The following is an 18,074-nucleotide window of genomic DNA, read 5'->3' as shown; positions in this document are numbered from 1 at the left end:
AGGTGGATGGTCCTAGAGTCTGTCATACACAGTGAAGTGAGTCAGAAAGAGAAAAACGAATACTGTATGCTAACACATATATATAGAATCTAGAAAAATGATACTGATGAACCTAGTGGCAGGGCAGGAGTAAAGACAGAGACATAGAGAATGGACCTGAGGACATAGCAGGTAAGGGGAGGCTGGGATGTAGTGAGAGAGTAGCACTTATATATATATACTACCAAATGTAAAACAGATAGCTAGTGGGAAGCTGCTGCATAGCACAGGGAGATCAAGTCAGTGCTTTGTGACAACATAGAAGGATGGGATAGGGAGGGTGGAGGGAGACTCAAGAGGGAGGGGATAGGGGATATATGTATACAAATAGCTGATTCACCTTGTTGTACAGCAGAAACTAGCACAACATTGTAAAGCAGTTATATTCCAATAAAATGTATTAAAAAAAAAGAAAAATACACTGAGTTTCAATGCTTTCTATGGAAAGATTTACAATTGAAAGGGGAAAATGATAAAAGAAATTTTCACATATTTAGGTATGGGGGAGTTATTCTGGCTTATACATGATTTAATTTGAACTTTAGGCTAACCAAACAGCCTGTTTATGGCCTATTAAACATACATTGTACATCTGCTTTAACCATTAAGGGAAAAAATACATTCAGAGAATAGTACAAAAATACATTTTGATTATTATCCTCATTGTAGTATGTTCACTAATTTTCAAATGTTTGTCCAGGTACTATGACAAAGAGAGAGGTAATATTTTCATAATACAAAATATTGATGCTAAGCTTGGAACTCAAGATTATTTCCAACTCTGTGTCCATTCCCCAGATTAGGCAGGTCTAGGCTCCCTTTCAGCAGGAAGTAGCCAGAGTAGTTGTCACCCCATTCCTTCAAAGAGTTGGGGAAAATTGGAACAGAAATCAAACTAAAACTGAGTTCCTCTGCCAAGTTTATGATCAACCTCTCCATCCAAAACTTTATTCCCTTTCTTGTTCTATACCTGCCCCTCCTCAAGACTGAGGAGTATCAAAGAAAAGAAGGGACTGAAATGGAGCAGGACCCTATGGTTCTCCATCCCCATGTCCTCCACTTGCCTTTTGTCTCTAGAAAAACTTTAGCCAAAGGATAAATTTAATCAGAGAAGTGAGACAATACAGAAGCACAGGAAAACAATCAAATAGGACAAAACAATAATAGTTTAGTCAGTAAACAAAGTCAAGGACCTTTAGCTACTCCTCAAGGGCTATAGATAATATTCTGAGCCATGTTCTGTGAGCTGTCTTATAGATACTGAAACCCCACCAGGTGGAAGAAGCGAACCACATGAGGACCAGAGTGTAGCCATGATACAAGCTGCCAGAATTGGCCTCAAGAAAATGGTAACAAACTGACCCCAGAGCGGAAGATTAACTGTACTTAAAACAACCAAGATGATGCTGATCAGACCACTGCATGACCAATTTCAAGATGACTGCCAGAGCTGACTGTGCTGTTTCTGCACATAGCCCCCGCCCTCTGCCTACAGAAGCTCTTGCCTGCTGACTAGGGTGGAGTCAGCCTTTGGGCAGGAGTCTGCCCTCCTCACCCCCAGTTGCTGGCGACCACAATAAAGCAAGCTTTCCTTTCCACCAACCTTGCCTCTTTATTGGCTTTGGAGCAGCAAGCAGCTGGACCCACTCTTGGTAACAGTGGCCACTAAAATATCTGTTGAATCAATAACTGAGTCATGATAACAGCGTCTAGGATGAAAATAGGACTTGAAGTGGAGAAGACAATGGTGAAAGAAGACAAGCTAATGTCTTCAAAGTATAAAGGAGAGTGAGCAGGCGGTAGAGTGGCCAAGGGAGAGCTGAGAATAGTACAGTGGTGGAAGACCCCAGGACACTGGGGCACCTTCACACGGAGGTGGGGGTATTCCAAGAGTACAGAATTAGGCATGAACAAGAGAAAACAGGCTCCCCAGAGATTCACCCTTTTGCCTGGGGCAGATTTTCTTCAGGATAAAGAAGAAATGCTCCTCTTAGGCACTTTCTGAAGGGGTTATGATTCTCTTAGAGGAAGGAGGAAGTTGCTAAAGGAAGTTGTCAGTCAATGAAAATGGGGTAGATGGTGTACCTTCATGCGGACCATTGCATCTTCGAAGATCTGCCGTGGTCCTGCTCCTGAGAAATAGATAAACTTCCACAGAAAACCCTCCACTCCCAGACTGTCACACAGCATCCCATTAGCAGCTCTTTTTGATTCTTTATAAAGAGACTGAAAACCAGACGTCTTACGCCTGAATTCAAACACTTTCCGTGAAGACACATACCTTTGTCCATCCGGGAAACTGGATAAAGGTGTCCTGGGGCAAGTCTGGGATCCCGGTGGGAATAGAGAAGTTAGCCACATAAAAGGCCGGAAGTGTGTAGTTAGATGGGCTATGGGCATAGCTGCTGCCATGGCCATCCCAGGTCCCCAGGTGGCTGCGTACTGCATCCTCCATATTCAGTGGGAAGATCTTCCAGTCGGTGAGGATATTGGAATCAAGGGTCAAATTAGAAACAAGACCCTGTAAAGGAGAAACAGAGCAATGAGCTGGGGGTGGGGGTGGAGGGAGACTTCAAGTGACTCTGTGTTCCAGCCCTGAATTTCTGGGAAAAGCAAACTGGGATATGAAACACCAACAGTACACGCAGACTCAAATGGTGTGTACATCTAAGTGACAGATCTGGCTTGAGGTCAGAGCTTTTGACTCCAAATCCTCAGTCTTCAGTGTTTGGTTCAGAGACATTGCTAGAATGGAGGAAATGATGGAATCTGAGGATGGGAGTGAGCGGAGGGAGCCGTTGCTAAAGAACATCCAGCCCACTGTAAAAGGACAGAAAAGGCCGTGGTGATGATGGGGAGCCTCAGACTCACATTCTGAAATTGCTCTATTTGTCCAGCAGTGGCAGGGGCCTGGGGTGCCCATGGCAATAGCCACTGCATCGAAGCCTTTGCTCATGGCTCATCTGGCTTCCTCTTCCCAGCCTTTTATGAGGGCAACTTCTCCATCCCAGTGGGATCCCAAATTAGTCCCAGGACACCTCTCAATATCAAGCCTCAATTGCCCAATTAGTAATTCAACAAGCATTAACCAGGCAGTTGTGTGCCAGGCTCTTTGCTGGGTCCTGGGGACTCAGATATCTCATATGAGTCCCCATCACTCCACAGGTCAGCATGGCCTGTGATAGCCAATCAGGAAGGCCACTAATTACAGCCTGAGCACAAGGACTGTAACAGGGACATTTCTACTGGAGACAAAAGTGGCCCCTGTATGGCCACTCCCTAAGAGTGTCATTGCCTTGCCTCTGAGGTGCCACCAGGAGGGTCAGGAAATAGCCCCAGACACCTGTCCGGTCCTAGAGTGGGTGGTACCGTGATTCCCTCGGTGCGGCCTTCTCTCTTCTAGCAGATGGTGAGTTACCCGTGGGAGCCTATATCTCAACATCCTTGCATCGCCCAAAGCACCTCACGGAGCGTGTGCACAGAGTATGAGCTTACCAAACATTTGCTGAACAACACTCTCAAAATGTGCATTAGAAAAACGTATTTGGACTAGACACCTAAGCACAGACTAACCAACAGAAGCGAGAGGCAATGCACCAAGGGAAAGGCTCTCTACAGTTCAGGAGTTTGTCCTGATTCATCCACACCCAGAAAACAGAGCAGACCAAACACTAAGCTGGCTTTGTCATTAAGGGAGTGCCTTTTGCGAGCTTGGTAGGTTTTTCAAGCAAAGGAAAAGTGCAGTGTGGTGGCTTCCTTCTCCTGTTTCTTATGAAAGGATGACTGAACTCAAATGCAAGGGAAGGGTTCTGTTTGCAAAGCTCAACTTTCTCATCACCTGCAGAGGAAAACAGGTCTTCAAATTAACCCAACTTCTAGGTTGCAAAACAAATCAGGGTAGGTTCAGTCATTAAATATTGCAAGGCGGGTGTGCTTTTAAATATTAATTCTATGTACATCATAATGTAAAAAGACACATGCATCCCAATGTTCACTGCAGCACTATTTGCATAGCCAGGTCATGGAAGCAACCTAAATGTCCAACAACAGATGAACAGATAAAGAAGATGTGGTACATATATACAATGGAATATTACTCAGTTGTAAAAAGGAATGAAACTGGGACATTTGTAGAGTCATGGATGGACCTAGAGACTGTCATACAGAGTGAAGTGAGTCAGAAAGAGAAAAGCAAATATCGCATATTAACACACATATGCAGAATATAAAAAAAATGGTACAAATCAACCGGTTTGCAAGGCAGAAATAGAGACACAGATGTAGAGGACAAACATATGGACACCAAGTGGGGAAAGCGGGGCTTGGGTGGGGGTGGGATGGGATGAATTGGGAGATTGGGATTGCCATATATACATTACAAATAAGAAAAAAAATATCAAATTGTATGCTTTAAATATATGCAGTTTATTGTATGTTAATTGTATCTCAATAAAAGTTCTTAAAGAAAAAAAAATTTACTTCTGAACAGGGCTGGAGGGAAAGAGTGTATGTGGGAGAGTTTTTAAATGGATTTACAGAAACTTCCCCAATGGCTTAGGCACAGGTCCATCAACCTTTGAATCTCACTCCTAACAGGGAGGCTAGGCTTACCTTAAAGTCATTGATAGAATGGCCGTAGTTCACACGCCCCATGTTCTCCACCAGTAGGTCCAGGGTAGCTCCAGCTTTCCCTGTTATGTTCAGGGTGATCACAAGATTTCGCTCAAGGACTCCCTGGGGGACCTGTGGGTTCAATGCCAGAAGAAAATTAACTAGGGTAGGAGGGCCAGTAGAGAGGCAGTCCGCTCAGTTAACTCAGCACTCATCTTCCTGCCTGGAAGTGTCACCAGGCTTGGGAGGAAATGCTCTGATGGCTCCTTTGCCCAAGTCACTGGCCAGATGTCACGTTCCTGAAGTCACTGCTTTCTACACAGGAAGGTCACCAGACTCAGCTCCCAGCAAGGAAGGGGCGAGGCTGGTTTCCTTAGCTCTGGGATGTTTTGCTGTGCATCTAATTTTATTTTTACTTTTTATATATTATTTATTATGATTTAGTATTTTTATCTTTATTTATTTTTTGGCTGCACTGCGCAGCATGTGGGATCTTAGTTCCTGGACCAGGGACTGAACCCGCACCCCCTGCAGCGGAAGCCCGGAGTCCCAACCACTGGATCACCAGGAAATTCCCTTATTTTTTATTTTTTAAATTTAATTTTTATTTTATATTGAGGTATAGTTGACTTACAATGTTGTGTTTGCTTCAGGTGTACAGCAAAGTGGTTCAGTTATACATATACACGTGTTCATTCTTTTTCAGATTCTTCTCACATTTAGGTCATTACAGAGTGTTGAGTAGGCTGTGCATTTATTTTTAATAGAGAGGGGATAGAGGCAAAAATTTCAGGGGAAGATTCCTAATACAGGAACCTCTTCATGTTCTCACAGCAAAAAAGGCAGTCACAAAAAGTAGCTTCTAAACAACATGGAGGAAGGAGACAAAATCAGACAAACGAGATAAAATCAGAGAGTTAGGTGGAGTTGTCTCACTTCAAAATAGCTGATATGATGTATTAACCACAAAGATGAAATAATAGAATGAGGGGAAACAACAGGTATTTTAGCAGCAACATATTCCTAATTTTTTTAAATGCAAGGTTTTTTAAAAAATGACTGTAATTCACTGACAACCCCCAAATTGGAATTCTAGAAACAATTGCTGTCAGTATACACAAAATGTCTTAGACATTTGCTGCCACTGAAATTAAAGCTGCTAATGACAACAGAATGGAAATATTTTCATTTAAAATTTTCTGAACAAATTTTCTTGGTTAGGAAAAATCTCTTCACGTGTTTTCTTCACATGATTGTTTCAGTGAGCAGAAGGGAACTCCTAAAATGTTATGTTTACTTTGCCACAAAACCAAAGTCTTTGTGTCTTTTAGCTCTAATCATCACGAACAATCCTTTAGAATATAATTTCTCATGTAATGAAGACCCAAAGTTACATGAGTCATCTGGTGTGTAAAAAACGGACCCTGCCCTCCAGGAGCAAAGAAGACATGGGTGACACACATGGTCGGTTAGAGAGGACGGCCCTGGACTAGGGCGACCAGGAAGGTTTCCTGCAGTTCGGATGGGTGAGGGAGAGTATCTCAGGTAGACTGAGCACAGGTGAGGCTACATCAGCAAGCAAGGGGCACAACCAAGGGACATCACGAGGAGGGGGTGGAGCCTGAGGATGGAAAGGCACCAACGGCCCTGACTGTCACGTTACCAAGTGCAACCTACAACCCCCTCCGCCGTGGGGGCAGACAAATTCTTACCCCGTTCACAGAGACGTAGGCCCGATCGTGGATGCCATTGAAGGGCGAAGAGAGGGGTGTCGGGTTGCTGCAGTCTTGGGGAAGTGTTGTTCGGTACAGCACAAACCCAAAGTACTGGTTAGAGAAGGGCGCAAGAAAAAGACATCAGTCTTGCCGTTCATGCTAGGAGAACTTAGTCACTCTCAATCTGTGTGAAAGTGGCATTTCTAAAACCAGAGGAATGAAATGCTTCCCCAGCCTTGGCCACAATTCAATCTGAAAGAAGGGAACCGGCTTCCATTTTCAGGTCATAGAATAAGACTATCCAGAGCAGCAAACTGCAAGGAAGCCTAAAGAGTGTTTTGCCAAATGTCCCCTTCTCTCCCACAAGAGGGACCTGGACCCTGGAACATAAGTGATTTGCCCAGAATCACTCAGGGGGATCCCATCATATATATCCAAAGGTTATTTCTGGCACCTCAAAAACCAAAACCAAAGACAAAAACAAAAGGTAAACGGCAACAGAATGCTCGGTAAAACATTCTCCAGATTCTTGGGGAGATCCGCTCTAACGTACAAAACAAGAGTCAATCAGAAACTGTTTAAAGTGGAGGCGCAGGGGAAACAGACAGAGATGGGGGTGTAACCTGTCACAAAGTCAGAAAGTGCTTTGAGAGCTGGGATCCCTGGTCCGAAAGGAAGGCCCCAACCATCAGCCTCAGTTCGTGGCTTTCTGCTGTGGCTATTAGCTGGGGGAACTGGACAAAGCCTGAGTTATACGAGAGAGTCCAAATAGAAATCCAGCAGGGAAAAGAGACAAAGTTTCCCACTCCTCGGGCCCCAAAAGCAAGAACGTGCACGCCAGGCAAATGGAGAGGTGATTTGCAGGAGTGGAAGGAAAACACTCACCTATGTTCTCATGTTGCAGGAAAGTGTTGAACTCAACAAATGCCAATTCTGTCACCAGCCAAACCTTCAAGCACAAGGATGCCTCCATCCCAGACCCCAAATCTCCACCTCTCCCTTGTTTTTATCTTTTGAAAGTACCAGAGTGGTGAGTCCTAGCTCAGAGACTGAGGGAAACTTAGCCAAGGCTTTCCAGGAAGGGAGCAGAAGCTGAGGTGCTCCCTGCAAAGACAAAGCTGAGGCCTCCGGGACGGAGTAGAGGGCAGCTGCGGGGGTACCAGGGCTGCACCCCACCCCCTGCAGCTGTGCCCACTAAGCGGTTTGCTGGAAATAAATCTTCTATGGGCTTGTCTCAGACCGGAAACACAGGGCCCAGGAGCTCCACCCAATCCGAGAGCCTTGGCCAAAGATGAGAGATAAGGGGTCTGAGAGAGAACAAGGGCTGCCAGCGCCTATACGCGGACCTGGGATTCACTTCCCAGGTTCCTACTGCTCGGTGTCGTGTCTTGTCTGATGTGCCCTGACCCTACTAGGTGGAGAAGACAGGTAGATGAAGATGTGGACGTACAGCCAGTGTGTGCTAAAACCAGAGAAAGAATGGTACCCAATGCTAATAAAAAAGTGTGTGTGTAAGAGCTTAATTCTTCTCTTTTTTTTTATTTATTTAATTTATTGGCTGCGTTGGGTCTTCATTGCTGCACGTGGGCCTTTTGTAGTTGTGGCGAGTGGGGGTTGTTCTTTGTTGCAGTGCTCAGGCTTCTCATTGTGGTGGCGTCTCTTGTTGCAGAGCATGGGCTCTACATGTTCGGGCTTCAGTAGTTGTGGTACGTGGGCTCAGTAGTTGTGGCTTAGGGGCTTACTTGCTCCACACCATGTGGGATCTTCCCGGACCAGGGATCGAACCTGTGTCCCCTGCATTAGCAGGTGGATTCTTAACCACTTAGCCACCAGGGAAGCCCTAATTGTTCATTTTTATTTATCACAAAGCAGTGTTGTCGGAGTGAAATCACAAGTGTGACAATAGTAGCTGGAGGCAAAATACGCTAAAGTGAGATCAGATGTGGTATTATTCTATCACCCTCTAGAAGGTGATCTCCTGGAAAGTTAGAAAGGAGGGCCCAGATAACTTTCCATTTCAAAAAATGGGGTTGAGATCCTAAGTGATCAAACTGAACAGTGAACCAAAGGCACAAAGTGACCTCGTGGGCATCCTGATATGGTGTCCTGCGAACACATCACTGCTGTCGTGTTTGTGCCAAAAATGTTTCACCGAGTCTAACCAGTGAGGGGTGGTACACAAAACAGCTGGGCTGAACTCTTCAGACATGTCCGAGCCATGAGAGAGAGAAAAAAAAGACTCAGGAACTGTTTCAGAGGAAAGAAGACCAAATGCAATGTGTGGCTGTGAACTGGAAACTGGACTGAAAAAAGTACGCTATAAAGGACACTATTAGAATGACCAGGGATACCTGACAGTGGGATGTGTATTAGATAATAGGATTGTATCAATGGTAAATTTCTCAAGGGTGATCATTATTTGTGGTCATGTAAGATAATGTCCTTCTTAAAAATATATGCTGTAGGACTTCTCTGGTGGCGCAGTGGTTAAGAGTCTGCCTGCCAATGCAGGGGACACAGGTTCAAGCCCTGGTCTGGGAAGATCCCACATGCCGTGGAGCAACTAAGCCTGTGCGCCACAACTACTAAGCCTGTGCGCCACAACTACTGAGCCTGCGCTCTAGAGCCCTCGAGCCACAACTACTGAGCTTGCTTGCCACAACTACTGAAACTCACACAACTAGAACCTGAGCGCCACAACAAGAGAAGTCTCCGCGCACCGCAACGAAGAGTAGCCCCCGCTCACCGCAACTAGAGAAAGCCCGCAAGCAGCAACGAAGACCCAACACAGCCAATTTAAAAAAATATTCAATATTTTTAAAATAATTAAATATTTAAATATTTAAGGGTGAAGTGTCATGATGTTGACAACTACTTCAAAAGGTTGGAAAAAAAACCAGTTGACTGTGTACAAACACGGAGAAAGATGAAGCAAGTGAAACAACTGTTAACACTTGGTGAATCTAGGTGAAAGCTTTATGGGTGTCTGTTGCACTATTCTTGCAAGTTTTCCAAAACAAAAAGTTGGGGAAAACTTTTACAATAAAGAGAGGGCTGTGCCTGGAGATTAAACACACACACACGCGCACACACACACACACACACAAGATGTACTCTCTTCTGTTCTCTTCAAAGCAAGAAAAAGAATCTCAAATAATCTAATCTATGAAGAACACAGTCCCTATACCTTTGAGCTAACTAAGGACAAATAATTGTCTTTTTCTGAGTAATAAAATAGTGGTTTTCCTCTGATACCTAATAAGAAAGATTAATTATGTCCGAAATACAGTCAATTTATATCTTGTACAGAATTACGCTAAAGCAGGTTGTGCCACTACCTATCTGATAATAAGAAATGGGGGGAAAACACAGGAAAGATCAGCTCCCCATGAAGTAATCAGAACTAAAAAGAGCCTGAAGAGCCATGGTTACTTTATGTGGGGTCGGATTTACCTACTTGCTGTTCTGGTCCCTGTGCTCAGAACTGGCAGTGCAGAGAGCACACCCTTGCAAGTCGAGAAAAGGTGAAGCATCACTTTTGAAGCCTACCTGTTTCACCTGGATAAATGTCAGGGGATAAAGGCTTTGTATGGGTCCCGAGCGACACAGAATGCTGAGAGCTTCCTCCACTGTCTTCAACTGAAAAGAAACAAAAGCAGCATTCACTCACCGTCACCCCTCCCTGGTAATCACTGTAGAGAATAACGTCAGGGGCCAACCCCCTAAATAAACTGAAATCGTTCGAATTCGACCAAGTGCTGTCCCCCAGCCACCTTCAATCAATTCCATCCATTCCCTAAATCTGGATGAAAAACAACGGACGATCATCTTAAAAAGAGTTCCAAACATATATATTTGCAAACACAACCTCCTGCACATAAAAGACCCCTAAAATGCATGAAAACCAAGGCTCTGTAATGCCTTCCCGCCACCCCCAAATGAAGTAGCTCCGACTGTGCCCTCCTCCGGACTTGTCTGCGGCATATTTCCCACGTCTGTTATCACTCTCCGCTTCTTTATACCACTGCTGTCCTTGCTGACTGTCAGCTCCTTCAGGGCAGGGTCAGTCCTGTGCTCACCTCCAACGCCCGGCACGTAGCGGACACTCGATTCACACTTATTATATTCAGCCCAAACGACTGTGTATTCTTGCAGCCTACAGTGTTTATTCTGATGCGATAACAAAAATGATAACAGCTATAAGCTCTAGGGGCCTCACCAGACTCCACGGGAGACATCACATGACCCCGTATACCTCAGTGAATTCTCACAACACTGGCAAAGGCAGGCATTACTGTCCCTTTTTAGGAAAGAGGAAACAGGGATTCAGCTCACTTGAGTCACGGTGCAGACAGGATCTGCAGTTAGGTTTGGGAAAGCACAAAGCCAGGGCTTTCCCCAGCACAATAATAGTCAGGAATTTTATAAACACTTTTCATGGTTACCTCGCTGACAGACAAAAAAAAAATCTTAAAGTACAATGCCAGCAATTCACCTAAGTGGGTGCCTTCCCCTTCAGACAAGTAAAGGAACTCAACTCATGATGAAAGCTTTTATCCTATATAATGATATTCTACATAAACTGCATTCAGTTATATGCTGATATGCTACCTTCAGTTATATATATTTAGTTTCCGGTTTTAGCAATGTTGTTGTTTGAAACATTTACAACTATATTCTGCTGCATAAAAACAAATTTTTTCACAGCTCTAAAAGATATAAACCAACCTTTTCCTTAAATAGCAGTAGCAATGAACAAGTAGAAGGTCTCCCTTTACAAGTGTGATTAAAGTTTGATTAATCTAAAAGAAGATTCCTATCAGGCAGAGAGACCACATTCTTTGTAGAATGTAACACACCTATCCGACAGGAGGTGGAAAATGTTACAAGAGCTCAGCCAACCAATAAAACATCAAAGGGCTTCACGAGTGGAAAATTATACAATCATGTTTGGCATTTTGCTTAAAGATAAAAACGTATGATGCTATTTTAGATTTATCAAGATTCTTAAGAAATATGTAACTTTTTTTTTTTTTTCTTGTGAGTAAACCCATGTAGGAGTTAGGGATTATCAAAGGGGAAAACCTGAAGAAGATACAGATGGGCAAAACAAACTGACTTGGGTTTATGTCACTCCCGACTATCAAATGAAACCTCTCTTCTTTTTCTCTTTCCCTAGAATAAAATGCTCTTCACTCACATTTACGATTCATTTCTAGCTCCACCCCCCCCCCCCCCCCCGATGTCCTAATTACCATACAAACCACAAGCCATGAGGACATGATTTTGAGATGGAGGGGAGTGTATAATTTAGGGTTTATGCCTGTGGCTTTTGAGAACCCCCTTGAAAAAAGGTGAATTACAGATAAGGACACCAGCCATAACGATACGGTGGCACGTTGCTTCCACGAGGGCTCCTAGTGCTGTTTCTGACGTCCATGATGGAAGCCAAATGCTCTCAGGATGCCCGCTCATGCCCATGAGCTCACCCTGTCAACGTGCACCCAGAGCTTCTTGCCTCCCATGTCCCCGTTTTCCCAGAAACATCATCCACCCATCGGTCTCACAGAAAGCAAGTTCACAGAAAACTAACCAACCGATTCCCCAGCATAACACTTTCACTCACGACTGCTGAATTCCACTTCCTCACTCTCAATATTTCTGTCATTTTTTTTTTCTTACCTTTTTCAGAGCAACTTTTCCATATGCAAACTTTGGTGTGGATGGAGGGATAGGACCTTCCGGTACTTTTTCAAACTACAAACCGGAGTGGAAAAAGACAGAAAAGAAAAACAGCTGTTAAACACTCAGAAATATATCTATACAATTCAGGTTTCAAAAGGAGGGTCAAAGACCCAAGCAACAGGGCCAATGATTTTTGGAGAGGCAAAGGAACCAAAAACTACCTCCAAAACAGAATCTAAGTGTGTATTTTTGTACGTCTGTGCTTTAAGCTCCAGGGATCATTCAAATAACTATAGAACAAAAGACTTCAAAACCAAAAGCAGAAACAAGTGGAGAGAATGAAGGTGATAGCAGAAGATGAAGTGGGGGAGAAGAGGAAAAATGTACGTGGCAAAACAGACTCTGAAGGGAGGGAGCCTACAGTAGGAAAAGATGCTATTTTCAGATTGAATCTCACTGGTAGATTAAAGTTTTGTGTCAATGTTAAATGTGCTGTGGTTATGTAAGAGCATATTCCTGCCTATTCTCACAAAATACACACTGAAGTATTTAGGGGTGAAGGGCCCTGATGTCTGCAACCCTCCAGAGGTTTAGGGAACACACGGGCTCGGCCAGGGGCAAGTGATGCAAATAGAGTGAAATGTTGATGGGTGAATCTGGGTGTGGAATATACAAGTGTGCTTTGTACTCTTCTTAGTTCTGAAACTTTTCTGTAAGTGTGAAGTTATTTTTAAATAAAAAATTAAGAGGAAACCTTATTAAATATGTACACACACACACACACTCACACACACAATTTATATTAACATCAGAAGATATGGGTGTAATTCCCAGGTCTCAAAAAAGTCTGTGTCCATCTGGAATCTCCAAGTAGGTTGTATTATGATCTGTCAGGATCCTTACAGTTCTTTGTTTCTCCCTCCCTCCCTTCCTCTCTCTCTTTCTCTGTGTCCCTTCCTAAAAGTAATAAAAAAAGAAGATAAAACACTGTTATAGTAAAAAGCAAGTTTCCTGACTCACTATTCTCTTCTTTCTGTTCTTCAGAGGAAACCATTTCAAAATCATTTAATTGTTCCGATTTTTGCTTCTTTTAGTCTCTGCATAATATACTCATCTGCTATTTCTGGTTTGATCAATTTAAAGCATGATCATTTATTTCTTTAATACACGAGATTCAGCTCAGTTGTACTCTTCTAGATATCTCCCTTTCTCACCAACATGGTTATGTCATTTTCACTTTCTCTACTCTTTACCTTTGTAGCTTTAAATAGTATCCTGTATTCTTAGTTCTATTCTTAGTATATTCTTAGTTCTAACCAACTAAGACATTATCCCTTGTGTCCATACATTTAAAGATAAGGCTATCTGCATCATTCCCTGAGCTCTCCTCTCCACTCCCACCTCCAAACCATCAACTGTACTTTTTACGTTGTCAAGGTTAAAGGTCTGTCCTATAGCCATAACTCCTCCTTTCAAGTGTACATTGACTTTAAATTAAAAATCAAAGGACTTCCCTGGTGGCACAGTGGATAAGACTCCATGCCCCAATGCAGGAGGCCTGGGTTCAATCCCTAGTTGGGGAAGTAGGTCCCACATGCATGCCACAACTAAGGAGCCCTGGAGCTGCAACTAAGGAGCCTGCCTGCCACAACTAACACCCAGTGCAACCAAATAAATAAATAAATATTAAAAAAAAATCAATCACCAATGCTCACATTATTACAATTATATTATATTACAATTATATAAATATTGCTCTCTGCACAGCTAAGTGGCGGATAGGCACTAGGATGGCAGGTTCTCTCTCTTTGCAGACTTTTTTTTTCTTTTCTCTTCCTTTTCTAATTGCCTTTCTTTTTTCCTGTCTGCTGTTAGTTTAACACCTTTTTAGGTTGTTCCAAATTTCCAGAGATGGTATTACGTTTCTCCCAACACTCTCCCCCAACCCCAGAAAACTTCCTACTGGAATCTTCAGTCTTCCTGCTCCAAGGCTTGAGAGTCCAGGATTTAAAAACAAACAAACAAACAAAAAAACTTTTACATTTTATTTATTTACTTATTTAATGCCCCGCCACAAGGCTTGTGGGATCTTAGTTCCCTGACCAGGGATGGAACCCAGGCCCACGGTGGGGAAATTGCCGAGTCCTAACCACTGGACCACCAGAGAATTCCCCGAGAGTCCAGGATTTATCTTCATTATTCTTCTGGCTTTTCGCTCTTGTTTCTAAAATCTCATGACTTCCTCATTTCGCTAGAGCAATCTCAAGTAACTTCCTAGGAACTGGTACATGGGAGGTAAACTTGCTGAATCTTTGGAATGTCTGAATATTTCACATTTAATTAATAATCTGGATGGGTATAGAATTCTAGGTTGAAAATCATCTTCCCTCAGAATACAAAGGGTACTGTTCTGTGTCCTCTATCACCTGGTGTGGCTCATACCAAGCTCATTCTCGAAAAATGTGACCAGCGTTTTCTCTATAGAAGCTTGTAGGCTGTCTATCCTCAGTGTCCTAAATTTTTATAAGGATGTGTCTGGATACACATGTCTTTTACATTCCGTATGCTAGGCAACTCAGATATCCTTTTTTGTTTTGGAAAAAGAATCTGTATTGTTGTGTTGCAACTACTGAAGCCGGGGTGCCTAGAGCCCATGCTCCACAAAAAGAGAAGCCACTGCAAAAAGAAGCCAGCGCACTGCAACAAAGAGTAGTCCCCGCTCGCCACAACTAGAGAAAGCCCCCGTGCAGAAATGAAGACCCAATGCAGCCAATAGATAAATAAAATAAATTAATTAATTTTAAAAAAAAGAAAAAAAAGAAGGTATGAGGAAATGAATTACATTTTATTGAGGGAAAAGAAAGAAAGCATGTCTTAGAAGTGGTTGGTTTATTTGGATGGCAAAAGAAGGGACTAAAACTAAAATTAACTTCTAAGGAAACAAGTCAGTTTTGTATTTCATCATTTTTGTGACTGCATAAATCTCTTTTGATCCTGTGTGATGACATGGAAAAAAAAAAAAGAGAATTTGTATTTTTTCTTTGATGTTTTCTTTTGCTCCATTTTTTCCCCCTTCCTTATAAGTAACCTGCACATCCTAGATTTTTCCTCTATGTGTCTCATCTTTTCTCTCCTGTTTTCATCTCTGTTTTCTGGTTCTAATTTCTAGGAGATTATTTTTAATTTCCAATAACTTGTTCCTTGGTCTCCTATGTCAAAGTATCCTGTTCTTGTTTTATGGATGTAGCATCTTCTCAAATCTCTCTGAAGGATGTTCATTTGAGAGGGTTTGCTTGGTTTTGCTTAAGATCTCTCCTGTCCCCTGAATTCTCTGTTGCCTTTAGGGTTATTTTTCTGTTTATTTCATCTTGGTCTTTCTCCTTCTCACTGCAGGTTTTACGGATGTGCTCACACCTCTGGCCGTCACCTTTAGTTGTCTGCTCATATTTGATGGTAATCCAAGTGAATGTGCTAACATCTGCACACTCAGCTTCTCTCTGCTGGGCCTGCTCTGTGTACGGGAGCCAGGCTTGTCCAGCGGGGAGCTTTGTTTTAGGGTTATTTGGCAGGGAGTCAGACGTAATACATGGCGTCTTTGCTCTCCGGCTGTGCACTATTTTTTTCCCCTGTTTACGCTATTCTTTATTGAATTCTTTTTGTATAATAATATATATCTTGGAGATTTTGTCATCTCTGTACATGTGGATGTAATTCATTCTTTTCTTTTTTTCTTTCAATCTTTATTCGAGTATAATAGCTTTACACTGTTGTAAAGCGAATTAGCTGTATTTATACATATATCCCCATATCCCCTCCCTCTTGAGCCTCCCTCCCACCCTCTCTATCCCACCCTTTTAGGTCGTCACCAAGCATCGAGTTGATCTCCCTGTGTTATGCAGTTGCTTCCCACTAGCTATTTTACATTTGGTGTGTATAAATATAAATACTACTCTTTCACTTTGTCCCAGCTTCTCCTTGCCCCCAACCCTGTGTCCTCAAGTCCGTTCTTTACATCTGCATCTATATTCTTGCCCTGTCACTGGGTTCATCTGTACCATTTTTTTAGATTCCATACATATGTGTCAGCATACAGCATTTATTTTTCTCTTTCTGACTTACTTCACTCTGTATGACAGACTCTAGGTCCATCCACCACAGTATTTTTTTTTTTAATTCTCAGATTTTCTGACTGGTAGAAAGAGGCTTCCCTGATGGGCAGTTCATTTGAAAGCAGGGTGAAGGAGTGAAGGACCTGACCGGTACTATGTAGACTTTCATCAGCCTTCCCATTTTCAGCTTTCATTTCCATCCTTTGTCATGCCTGCATTTCCAGGACCCCAGCTCTCCAGGGTTCTTTAAGGCTGATCTACTTACTCCCTGTCGCCTGTTCCTATAACCCCCTTTGCACACTCATTGGGAACCTACATTTCCCCATCTCACTTCTTCAGTCACCACTGCTCCACCTATTTTTGTTTCCCAGAAATCTGCTGAAATCTCTCATACATGGACAGCTCCCTCCTGTTGGCTTCATTTAAAAAGAAATCATTTTTTATAATTCAGTAACATTTTGGAAGGGAGAGGGGACGAATATGTAGACAGACAGTCATCTTGAACTGGGAGTCCTCTGTTTTTCTAGTATTCTATGAGTCTATATTTCTGTGAAATTTTTAAAAGATCATATTAAAAATGACCTTCATGGGACTTCCCTGGTGGTGCAGTGGTTAAGAATCTGCCTGCCAATGCAGGGGACGCCGATCCCTGGTCCTGGAAGATCCCACATGTCACGGAGCAACTAAGCCCGTGCACAACTACTGACTCTGTGCTCTAGAGCCCGTGAGCCACAACTACTGAGTCCACCTGTCACAGCTACTGAAGCCCATGCGCCTAGAGTCTGTGCTCTGCAACAAGAGAAGCCACCACAGTGAGAAGCCCACACACCACAACAAAGGGTAGTCCCTGCTGGCTACAGCTAGAGAAAGCCTGCGCGCAGCGAAAAAAAAAAATGACCTTCATGACTCATAGTAACATGAATGTGAGGCTAGAATTACTGCTAACCTTAGAGCAAGATGTAAGATCTCTCTTCCCAGCTTCCCCTGAGGTCTAGACCACATTCTTTCCCCTTTGCAAGCTGACCCACCCCATTCATCCCCCCGCCCCCCCCCCCATTCTGGCCAATAAAAGCAGTAAACACAAATCCACAGAGGAGACCTGACAGCTAGCTGTACGATTCGTTTTCTGAGGTCCCCTATTTGCCGCACGTGGTAGTGACCACGATACATCTAACTCCTGAAGTCAAGGTGGATTCCAATGTAGCCTGGACTGCAATCCCTCTACCACACTGGAAGAGAAAGTCACTGCACAGACACCTTTATTCAACCTACATTCAGCTAACTTTGACGTGCCAGTTCTGCCATCTTATTGACTACTCACAAATGCCCTCAGAGCTAGTTATTATATTTCCTTTTTGGAGCTGAGACTGAGCAGCTTGCTCAAGATTTTAAAGAGGGCAAGGGACTTGGACTCTAAGTCTAGTGTTGTTTCTACAGCTCCATCTTGCCTCCTTTTTTTTGCTGAACAGTAATAGAGTAGAAAGGGTCTTCCCCCATAATTCCCAAACCAAAAAATCCCACAAAATCTTCTCTCTTCTAGTTTTCCTCCTACCCCTCCCCTACTTACGCACACATAAAAATAAGATAATTTTGTAATTTGCTAATGCCACTTTTGGCATGACCGAATAGTGACAATAATTTTATTTACTTGCATATGACAGTCAAATGGATATGACAGAATTTATATAACCATCCTTTCAATATTAGGAACTGAATTATTTCCAATATTTGATATTATAAGTAATATCGCAATGAACAACTTCATGTCTATAGCATTCTCTATGTTCAGGTTTTTTATTTTTTAAAAAAAGCTCCAAGAGAGGGGTCAACAGATCAAATGATATAAGCATTTTATATGTTTCCTAACATAGTGTATGCCAAAGCTTTCACCAAATGTCTATAATTTGTTTATGTC

General features: G+C 42.9%; 1 protein-coding gene across 1 annotated transcript in view; it reads right to left on the bottom strand.

The window, feature by feature from the left end:
• The window catches only part of GLB1 (galactosidase beta 1), a 90,834-nt gene that overhangs the window by 18,938 nt on the left and 53,822 nt on the right, over positions 1-18,074 (bottom strand). Inside the window, exons 11-15 of the mRNA XM_057705078.1 lie at positions 12,048-12,122; positions 9,915-10,004; positions 6,363-6,476; positions 4,651-4,782; positions 2,321-2,560 (exon numbers count right to left, since the gene is read on the bottom strand). Coding sequence (XP_057561061.1) covers positions 2,321-2,560; positions 4,651-4,782; positions 6,363-6,476; positions 9,915-10,004; positions 12,048-12,122 — 651 coding nt within the window. The remainder of the gene's footprint in view (positions 1-2,320; positions 2,561-4,650; positions 4,783-6,362; positions 6,477-9,914; positions 10,005-12,047; positions 12,123-18,074) is intronic.

The sequence above is a fragment of the Hippopotamus amphibius genome, chromosome 13 (genome assembly GCF_030028045.1).
Source record: "Hippopotamus amphibius kiboko isolate mHipAmp2 chromosome 13, mHipAmp2.hap2, whole genome shotgun sequence".
Lineage (NCBI taxonomy): Eukaryota > Metazoa > Chordata > Mammalia > Artiodactyla > Hippopotamidae > Hippopotamus > Hippopotamus amphibius.
The sequence above is the reverse complement of the archived record's forward strand: the minus strand, read 5'-3'. Positions and strand labels throughout refer to the sequence as shown.